The sequence below is a fragment of the Schistocerca serialis genome, chromosome 7 (genome assembly GCF_023864345.2).
Source record: "Schistocerca serialis cubense isolate TAMUIC-IGC-003099 chromosome 7, iqSchSeri2.2, whole genome shotgun sequence".
In the NCBI taxonomy this organism is placed as follows: domain Eukaryota; kingdom Metazoa; phylum Arthropoda; class Insecta; order Orthoptera; family Acrididae; genus Schistocerca; species Schistocerca serialis.
In genome coordinates, this window is record NC_064644.1 from 329,892,649 (window position 1) to 329,903,836 (window position 11,188).

At 46.6% G+C, this 11,188-nt stretch overlaps 1 protein-coding gene across 1 annotated transcript in view; it reads right to left on the reverse strand.

The window, feature by feature from the left end:
* LOC126412540 (uncharacterized protein K02A2.6-like) overlaps window positions 1-9,762 on the reverse strand; it is a 471,714-nt gene extending 461,952 nt beyond the window's left edge. The window contains exon 1 of the mRNA XM_050082185.1: window positions 8,020-9,762. Coding sequence (XP_049938142.1) covers window positions 8,113-9,471 — 1,359 coding nt within the window. The 5' untranslated portion in view covers window positions 9,472-9,762 and the 3' untranslated portion in view covers window positions 8,020-8,112. The remainder of the gene's footprint in view (window positions 1-8,019) is intronic.
* Window positions 9,763-11,188: the final 1,426 nt, after the last annotated feature.

Below are 11,188 nucleotides of genomic sequence, written 5' to 3' on the forward strand. Positions count from 1 at the left end.
ATGCCCTTGAGACAAAGGTACTTCGAAGATTCTTTGGCCTAACCTGTGAAAGAGGAAGACACGACGGAGTTACATCTTCTAAGGTAACTGAATTGAAAACAGAGGCGTGTTCTGTCCAGAGACCTTAATGAAATTCAGTTTTACCTTATTTGGCAGATATTTGCCAAATTTCTCGATTCCTTCATCTTCTTTGATAGTGAACCTGGTGGATACTTTCTGCTCAGAGTCCCAGTGCAGAGACGTCCTCAGACCTAGGTGCCGGCGCCAGACACTGGTCAGTGTTTGGCGCGGCGCCTGAGCATCGCCTTTAGTTTTATAATCCGGCGGCGTCGAGTGGCGGCGCAGACATCGACCCCGCGTAACAGCATGCCCTCTGGTCCGCCGGACATCTATGGTTACAGAGAGGGGCCGCCGGCGGAGCTGAAGAAGCACAACAGCACGCTCCGGAGGCCCTGTTCTCGCCTAGCCCGAGCCGCTCCAGAACACGCTGCACGCAGGCCGCAGGTGTACTATTTGCTGGTCATTACAATAGCTCTGGCATCATTTTTGTGGGTGGGAACCGCCATACCTGATATGGGAAATTTATGTACGCCGTTTAGTGGACACACGTAGTTTCACACATAACACATCTACATCTACACTTATACTCCGCGAGCCACCCAACGGTGTGTGGCGGAGGGCACTTTACGTGCCACTGTAATTACTTCCGTTTCCTGTTCCAGTCGCGTATGGTTCGCGGGAAGAACGACTGCCGGAAAGCCTCCGTGCGTGCTTGAATCTCTCTAATTTTACATTCGTGATCTCCTCGGGAGATATAAGTAGGGGGAAGCAATATATTCGATACCTCATCCAGAAACGCACCCTCTCGAAATCTGGACAGCAAGCTACACCGCGATGCAGAGCGCCTCTCTTGCAGAATCTGCCACTTGAGTTTGCTAAACATCTCCGTAATGCTATCATGCTTACCAAATAACCCTGTGACGAAACGCGTCGCTCTTGTTTGGATCTTCTCTATCTCCTCTGTCAACCCGATCTGGTACGGATCCCACACTGATCAGCAATACTCAAGTATAGGTCGAACGAGTGTTTTGTAAGCCACCTCCTTTGTTGATGGACTACATTTTCTAAGCACTCTCCCAATGAATCTCAACATGGTACCCGCCTTACCAACAATTAATTTTATATGATCATTCCACTTCAAATCGTTCCCCAGGTATACTCCCATATATTTTACAGAAGTAACTGCTACCAGTGTTTGTTCCGCTATCATATAACCATACAATAAAGGATCCTTCTTTCAATGTATTCTCAATACATTACATTTGTCTGTGTTAAGGGTCAGTTGCCACTCCCTGCACCAAGTGCCTATCCGCTGCAGATCTTCCTGCATTTCGCTGCAATTTTCTAATGCTGCAACTTCTCTGTATACTTCAGCATCATCCACGAAAAGTCGCATGGAACTTCCGACACTATCTACTAGGTCATTTATATATATATTGTGAAAAGCAATGGTCCCATAACACTCCCCTATGGCACGCCAGAGGTTACTTTAACGTCTGCAGACGTCTCTCCATTGAGAACAACATGCTGTGTTCTGTTTGCCAAAAACTCTTCAATCCAGCCACACAGCTGGTCTGATATTCCGTAGGCTCTAACTTTCTTTATCAGGCGACAGTGCGGAACTGTATCGAACACCTTCCGGAAGTCAAGAAAAATAGCATCTACCTGGGAGCCTGTATCTAATATTTTCTGGGTCTCATGAACAAATAAAGCGAGTTGGGTCTCACACGATCGCAGTTTCCGGAATCCATGTTGATTCCTACAGAGTAGATTCTGGGTTTCCAGAAGTGACATGATACACAAGCAAAAAACATCTTCTAAAATTTTACAACAGATCGATGTCAGAGATATAGGTCTATTGTTTTGCGTATCTGCTCGACGACCCTTCTTGAAGACTGGTACTACCTGTGCTCTTTTCCAATTATTTGGAACCTTCCGTTCCTCTAGAGACGTGCGGTACACGGCTGTTAGAAGGGGGCAAGTTCTTTCGCGTACTCTATGTAGAATCGAATTGGTACCCCGTCAGGTCCAGTGGACTTTCCTTTGTTGAGTGATTTCAGTTGCTTTTCTATTCCTTGGACACTTATTTTGATGTCAGCCATTTTTTCGTTTGTGCGAGGATTTAGACAAGGAACTGCAGTGCGATCTTCCTCTGTAAAACAGCTTTGGAAAAAGGTGTTTAGTTTTTCAGCTTCACGCGTGTCATCATCTGTTTCAATGCCACCATCATCCCAGAGTGTCTGGATATGTTGTTTCGAGCCACTTACTGATTTAACGTAAGACCAGAACTTCCTAGGATTTTCTGTCAAGTCGGTACATAGAGTTTTACCTTCGAATTCACTGAACGCTTCACGCATAGCCCTCCTTACGCAAACTTTGACATCGTTCAGCTTCTGTTTGTCTGAGAGGTTTTTGCTGCGTTTAAACTTGCAGTGAAGCTCTCTTTGCTTTCGCAGTAGTTTCCTAACTTTGTTGTTGAACCACGGTGGGTTTTTACCATCCCTCACAGTTTACCGGGCGTTTCAAAATGAATATTGGGGTTTTAAGACACTGTGGCATTTATTACATTCAACTTACAATTATAAATAATGCATCAAATGAAAGAGCAACTCAAACAGTTTTGTTTGTATACCTGTGCGCATGCAGCTGCTACAAGCTCTAAAGCCTATAGACTACAACTACGTGACAACTTTGCAAACGAAGGTTGCTGCATAACAATGAATATTTTCTGGATCGTTTCGTCTTCAGAGATTAATCGACATTTCACCTAAGTGTAAATGTGAACACATGTCAGCCGGCCGAAGTGGCCGTGCGGTTAAAGGCGCTGCAGTCTGGAACCGCAAGACCGCTACGGTCGCAGGTTCGAATCCTGCCTAGGGCATGGATGTTTGTGATGTCCTTAGGTTAGTTAGTTTTAACTAGTTCTGAGTTCTAGGGGACTAATGACCTCAGCAGTTGAGTCCCATAGTGCTCAGAGCCATTTGAACCATTTGAACACATGTCATGTGCGCATCTGGGGGTCAGCAAACCTTCGCGAGGTGGTACAGTTGCAACAAGACTACCCTAAAATGAATGCTTTTCTAGCTTAGCCGAGCGGGAAGTTTATAGGGCTCTGTTTTCGGTGAAGCAACTATAACTGCTCTAAAACTATGGCTCTTTCCGCAACTGGAAGAAGGGGAACCCCAGAATTTTATATGGCAGCAAGACGGTGCGCCACATCATTGGCGTAACTCAATACGCAATTGGTTAATCGACGTTCTACCTGACCGCTGTATTGGCCGCAAGAGGACGGATAGCAAAACTAGTTTCACCTGATCTGAAAACACGTTTTTTTTTCGGAGGTTCATAAACGATCACCTGTACGTGCCTTCGCTACCAGGTGAGCTACCTGACTTACGAAACAAGACTCAAGCAGTTGTTACAGCAGTTACTCCAGGCACACTGATCATGATCTGAGAAGAACTTCGTCATGGACTCGATGTGTGCCGCGTGATTACGAATGGTGCTTACATTGAGCATTTGTAATAACAACTGTCTGAGTAGCTCTTTCATTTCATACATTATTTAGAATTGTAAGTTGAATATAATTAGTGATACAAAGCCTTAAAATCCCGACATTCATTTTGGTACAGCTGGTGGATTAATACATATATCTTTTTGAGGGCTTTCGCGAACACTTGCAATTTTGGAAATTTAAAGTTTAATTCCGTTTGGGAAAATATGCGTTAAGTCAATTTTTTTCCTTCGGGCTTGTCAACTACTGTTACGATAGCAAAATTATTTATTTTATCAAGAACAGACTTCTGATTGCTTCTGGCTTCTTCTAGCTTCTCAGTTAGCTTCTCAGTTAGGTGACAACCGGATCTCACAGTCACAGATAAAATGACGTGCACCTGACATGCATATTACTAGTGATCTCTACACAAGGAGGTGGCGCTACAGACTTACGCTGTATATTGCTTTGAAGCCGGCGCTGCCATGTTAGTAGCCCCATAACATCAGCACATTACTGTTTACAATTGCTTATTTTTCTTAATTTCTGTTGTGTCCACGAAACAGTTGTTTTAAATAGTAAATATTACAGTATTTTCGTGAACAGTATAGTGTCAGAAAGGTATTTTCAGACGTTTTTTGGTCTAAAGGCATATTTGATCCAGTAAGACCACACATAGGCGTCGTTAATGTAACTTTCTTTTTTTTATACGATTCGAATAACCAAGAAGCGAAGTATGTGATTTAAAATGTCTGCTTTCGTAATCCAACATTTTCCTTAATACGCAATGACGGGAATTGATGTTCCGTCTATGTTCTCTTCCCGAAAATGCTGATAACATATTTTGACATGTCTGGATGATTTGCGATATATCCTTCTCACAGCGTTCAAACAGAGCGCTCTTCGAGTTGTATTGATAGGAAATCTAAAGTCAAATTTCAGAAATAAGGCCACCACAGTAAAACTAACCAGCGCAACTAAAATTCATGTACATAACAGAAAATATCATTTGGAAGAGTCCACTTACGAATGAAATGTGACTCCTTTACATTTCTGAGTATAACCAGACCGTCTAGCACACCTCCAAACGATGCAAAGTTTTTATCAAAACACTTACACCACAAGCTGATGTTATTGCTTTTAATATGGCGGAAATCGGCTTCAAGTTTGTGATAACACCTCTCCTTCTTATACCTCCATTTCCATATATTAGCTGTGCTTAGAATACCAGTCTCTGAGTATAGAACTCCAGTATGCTAAATACTCCTGTCACTTGCGTTGTCTGCCATATTGTGCTTAGACAGAAACTTTTCGTCGGTCTGTACGTGACTGGGTTATTTACTTGTTTCAGAAACTCTTGTCATTTACGGTAAATGTGTCTGTATCAGGGAGCTGTCAAATCAGTACAATACTGCAATACTTCATTAGAAATGATCAAAATGGTTCAAATGGCTCTAAGCACTATGGGACTTAACATCTGAGGTCATCAGTCCCCTAGACTTAAAACTACTTAAACCTAACTAACCTAAGGACATCGCACACATCCATACCCGAGGCAGTATTCGAACCTGCGACCCTAGCAGCAGCGCGGTTCCGCACTGAAGCGCCTAGAACCGCTAGGTCACAGCGGCCGGCTAGAAGAAATCCTAAAATAATTCCTCCCTTCCATATTCTGTAAATTTACCTATTTTTCTAGTGACTTTGCTCCTGAAAGTGGTATCAGAAAATTTTGTGTTCCGGAAATATTTCGTGCGTTTTGTAACTTTACTGTGTTCATCTTGCAGGAAACTGTCAAGTATTCGCAACATTATTGCCACAGTCCACTGTGTCTCATGCTGTACGTGTCTGTGTTGTCTAAACTGAAGTGCAGACAACCTTCCTGAAAATCGACATTTAGTGGTCTGTTGAGAGAAAATCATTGTAGCATTTGCAGTACGTGTCTCTACGACGTGAAAGGCAACATTGGTGCTGGTATGTAGAGCTTCACTTCAAATGTCAAGTACGTAAACATGTATTTCGGTTTAGACTGAGGAGTAGATACCTTTGCGCATTTTAATATGTTTACGGTTAAAGAATAGGAGAGACCTGGGCATTGTGGTCACCTTAAGAAATAAAGTACTACAACTGACACATCGTTCAGACTCATTGTCTCTAACTATTGTTCTACATACATTCAGTTAACAGTTCACCAAGTTTATAAACTTAACCACATTTGTGTTCATAACAATAGTTGGAACGTTTGCACAGTGTACAATTACCCCAGGACCCTGGGTAATGTGGTCCCTTGGTGAAAAGATGCAAATGATACTAAAAGAACTGCTTTTACACTTAAAAGAAACTATATTTCAGTGTTTTAATTAACTTTAATACAATTATAGTCTGTATATGCCTACAAAAAGTTAGTAAATGAAACGAAAAATTTTCGCAAACAAATCTGAAAATAGCTCTTATAAACTAAATTTAACAGTTTCACACGTCGGTTTCTTAGAGAAATTCAGTAATCGTTGCATGAGTTTACTTCCTACATTTGTTTATACAAAAATCGCAGTTGAAATCGTCGCAATCATCGCCAACTCCAGCACAGTCTTCTGGCGATCATTCACGACAAGATGTGCAACAAATCCAACCTTCAGCGGTTGTCCACCATTTATCCTTACAGAAAATACATACCGCGTCGTCTCCTTCCTTTTTATTTTCTGTCCTCCTGAACAGAAGCTTTACTCCTCTTAATGTTGGTCTCTCTTTGCTTATCTGAAGTAGCAAGTTTCCTCCGCGCTCTATTTGTCGTGCTCTGAGCATTCTTTTCATGCCGTCTTCTCTTCAGTCAGCTGTTGCTTATATGTACTGCTTGATACGACGGCAGTTGAGCCCCTTTCCTGTTCTGCGAACGTACATGAATGGCTTAGGGCGGCGGGGTGGTATCTTCGGGAGTAGCTACAAAGAAGTACTACACTCATGCTCATAAATTAAGGATAATGCTGATACATGGTAAAGCAACGCTCTGGTGGGCGATTTGCGGGATTAAATCACCTCGGGGTATGACCATGCGCTGCATTTAACCTGCTGTCGTCGGACGGTGGCGCTGGCAGCAGTCCACATTCGCAGAGGTGTGTTGGTGCATGTCAGAGTACGGTGCTGCGAGTAAGTGTGCAGACGTTTTCAGTCGTGCTAATGGTGACCGTGTGTTGAAAATGGCTCAAAGAACCCATATTGATGACATTATGAGCGATAGAATAATAGGGCGACTGGAGGCTGGTAAAACACAGCAGGTCGTAGCACGGGCCCGCCGTGTGCCACAAAGTGTATCTCAAGATTACCATTCCAGCAGACAGGAAACGTGTCCATGCGCTACAGTACGGGACGTCCACAGTGTGCAACACCACAAGAAGACCGATGTCTCACAATCAGTGCCCACAGACGGCCACGGAGTACTGCAGGTAGCCTTGCTTGGGACCTAACCGCAGCCACTGGAACAGTTGTCTCCAGACACACAGTCTACAGACGACTGAACAGACACGGTTTATTCGCCCGGGGACCTGAAAGGGTATTCCACTGACCCCTGGTCACAGGAGAGGCTGTAAAGCATGGTGTCAAGAACACAGTACTTGGTCATTGGAACAGTGGTGCCAGGCTATGTTCACGAAGGAGTCCAGGTATGATGTGAACAGTGATTCTCGTCGGGTTTTCATCTGACTTGAACCAGGAACCAGATACCAACCCCTTAAGTTCTTGAAAGGGACCTGTATGGAGGTCGTGGTTTGATGGTGTGGGGTGGGATTATGATTGGTGCACGTACACCCCTGCATGTCTTTGACAGAGGAACTGTAACAGGTCAGGTGTATCGGGATGTCATTTTGCAACAGTATGTCCGCCTTTTCAGGGGTGCAGTGGTCCCCACCTTCCTCCTGATGGATGATAACGCACGGCCCCACCGTGCTGCCATCGTGGAGGAGTACCTTGAAACAGAAGATATCAGGCGAATGGAGTGGCCTGCCTGTTGTCCAGTTCTAAACCCCATCGAACACGTCGATCGACGTGTCGCTGCACGTCTCCAAACCCCTACGACACTTCAGGAGCTCCGACAGGCACTGGTGCAAGAATGGGTGAAGTGGACTGACAAGGCAGCCAGTCCACAGTGACGGGTAGCCGATAGAAAGGCACGCGTACACACTCACGCCGACGGGCGTCAATTCTGGAACAGGATAACTATTGAATGGTAGCAAGAAAAGTACGTAGCAGCTTTATACTTAACTTTATTATTTGATGACTACAGCATTCTTCTTGAGACATTTATACTATAACTCTCAAAGTAGGTAAGGCTAATGGCGCCTTGCTAGGCCGTAGCCATGGACTTAGCAGAAGGCTATTCTAACTGGCTCTCGGCAAATGAGAGGAAGGCTTCGTCCGTATGGTCGCTAGCAATCTCCTCGTACAACTGGGGCGAGTGCTATATCGTCTCTCGAGACCTGCCTTGTGGTGGCGCTAGGTCTGCGATCACACAGTGGCGACACGCGGGTCCGACATGTACTAAACGGACCGCGGCCGATTTAAGCTACCACCTAGCAAGTGTGGTGTCTGGCGGTGACACCACATTCCTCCCCCGCAAATCGGCGAACGGTCGTGAGATAAGGCTTCCGCCCGCCGTGGGGAGGACCCCATGTTGACGTATGCGACGAGGTGGGGAGCCTAACAACAGGCGAGGCTGTGCCACCCGCACCCGGCCATTCGGTCCGAGGGGAGCTAGGAAACGCCTGAAAAGCTAGTCCAGGGTGCACGTCAACACGCGGTGTATGCGCCCGTAAAGAAACATGAGGGGCCGAAGTGTCGAACTCCATTGCGTCGGGATAGCCGACGCGCGATGACGTCATGTGGTCCGGAGCGGTCGGGAGTTCCATGGCGGAGGACAGCTGGTCACGGGAAGCGATCGGCGGCGCGGGACCCTGGGAGGCGCTTGGCGGCTGCAGCGAAGCGTCGAATGCGGGCGGCGCCGGCGGGAGAACAGGCGGCGGCGGCGGCGGCGGCTGCGGCTGCGGCTGCGGCGGCGCGTCGCCATGGGGCAAATGGGAAGGCATCGTCGGTAACACCTGGGGATGAGGCGAGCCAGTAGATGGGTCCCCAGGGCGCTGACCGGACGGCACCGTCGCTGAAAGCAGACGGGGAGCGGCAGAACCCGTGCGACGACAGAGGCGCAGCTGATTGAGATGCCGACGCACCTCACCAGAGGCCCCCAAAACCAAATACATCGCGCGGCCGAGGCAGCGAAGAATGCGCCCTGCGAGCCAACGCCGTGAACCGCGATAGTTGCGATAAAATACAACGTCGCCTGGAGCAAAAGCAGGAGTCTGCCGCTGCACAGGAACCTGATGCGGCGGATGCAGCAAAGACATCAAGGTGCGATGAGGACGACCGTGGAGCAACTCAGCCGGCGAGCGACCATCTCGGGGCTGAGAGCGATACGAAGACAAAAAGAGCAACAATGCGTCCTCCCGAGAATGCGACTCTTTCAATTTCAACATCTGTGACTTGAAAGTCCGGACCAATCTTTCAGCGGCACCGTTTGACTGAGGCGAAAACGGCGCGGATGTCAGATGTTGAATACCATTGGCCTGGCAGAATGACTGAAATTCTGCGGACATGAATTGTGGGCCATTGTCGGAGACAATAGTCTGCGGAAGACCTTCAATGCAAAAGATAGCAGACAACGCTTGGATGGTGGCGGAGGACGTCGTGGAAGACATCCGGACAACAAAAGGAAAATTACTGAAGGCATCGACCAGAACCAACCATCGAGCATTCCAGAATGGACCAGCAAAATCAATGTGCAAGCGTTGCCAAGGGGAAGTGGCTTTTGGCCATGCAAAGACGTTCCGCGGCGGTGCGGATTGTTGTTCGGCACACGCCATGCAAGAAGAACACATATTCGTAATCGCAGCATCGATTCCGAACCAAGTACAGTGCTGACGAGCAAGTTGTTTCGTTCGCACTATACCCCAATGTCCTTGGTGAAGAAGCCGTAAAACAGAGGACTGTAACGAACGTGGGATCACGACTCTGGACTGATCATTATCAGAACGCAACAACAAAACACCACGTCGAACAAAAAGTCTCTCCTTGTGAGCAAAAAATCGGCGAACCAACGGATCCTCGATCCGAGACTTTGACAAAGGCCATTGCGTAGCAAGAAAACGCAAAACAGTAGCAAGGACAGGGTCAGCAGCTGTGGCTGTAGCTACACGACGAAAATCGATCGGAAACGATTCGACCACTTCATCGGTTTCCGAATCAATGAACATGCAAGCAAGTTCGGAAGAATCGAATGCTTTATCCTCAGCAACAGGCAAACGGGACAACGCATCGGCGTTTCCGTGCTTAGCAGTGGACCGATACAAGATATCGTAGCGGTACTGGGAGAGGAAAATAGACCAGCGAATGAATTTCTGCGCTGTACGTGGAGGTACAGGCTTGGTCGGATGAAAAAGCGATGTCAAAGGTTTGTGGTCTGTGATGATGGTGAAGAGACGACCATACAAGAAATCATGGAACTTAGTAACACCAAACACGAGAGCCAAAGCTTCTTTCTCTATCTGTGAATAATTTCTTTGCGCAGATGAGAGCAATTTGGACGCAAAGGCAATAGGGCGATCATGGGAGCCAACTTTGTGCGCAAGCACAGCACCGATCCCGAAATCCGATGCATCTACCATCAACAAAAGGGGTTTCTGGGGATCGAATGGCGTAAGGCACGTATTAGAAAGCAACGCCGATTTCAACTGGCGAAAGGCGCGTTCGCATTCCGTCGTCCAGACGAACGGAACACCTTTACGGCGTAAGCGATGAAGCGGAGCTGAAAGAGAAGAGGCATTGCGCACATTCACGCACACCTTGTGACGCTAAATCGTTCAATGTTCTTGCGACCTCATCACGCAATGCGTGGGGAACATTGCGCGCCCTGAAAAATGTCGGTTGCGCACTTACTTTCAGTGCCAAATGTGCTTCATAGTTTTTAGCGCAACCTAAGCCCGGTGCAAAAATGTCTGCAAATTCTTCACATAGACGAGAAACACTGTCTGAAGGCACAGTCTGATTCACTGAGAGGACCTGATTTACAATAGACATGTTAAACAACTGAAATAAATCTAAGCCAAACAAGTTCACTGCCGTAGAAGAACGAAGAACATAAAATGACACAAGTTTTGTTTGTCCTTTATATGTTGCAAAAAGAGTGCACTGTCCTAACACAGGAAGTGTCTGTCCGGAATAACTTTTTAACTGAACATTTGCGGCACGCAACGGAGGTGCGCCCAGTTGTTTGTACGTGTCGTGATTGAGCAATGAAACTGCAGCTCCGGTATCGAGCTGGAATGGTATCACTTTGCCTTCAAAGTCTAAGTCCACAAAAAGTTTATTGTTCTGCTGACGACAAGAGCGACTGTTTTGTGCAATTTGAACAGACACTGGTACAGAATCACTTGCTAATTGACGTGATTTCCGGCGACGTCGACGCACAGTTTTTGTGGGACGAACACAGGCACTGTTAGAGAAAGTGTCACTGGACGAAGTGGAATTAACGACATGAATGTCCATGGGCGAAGGTCCACGAGCCTGAGTGTCCTTGGGTCGATTCCGGCGCGAAGC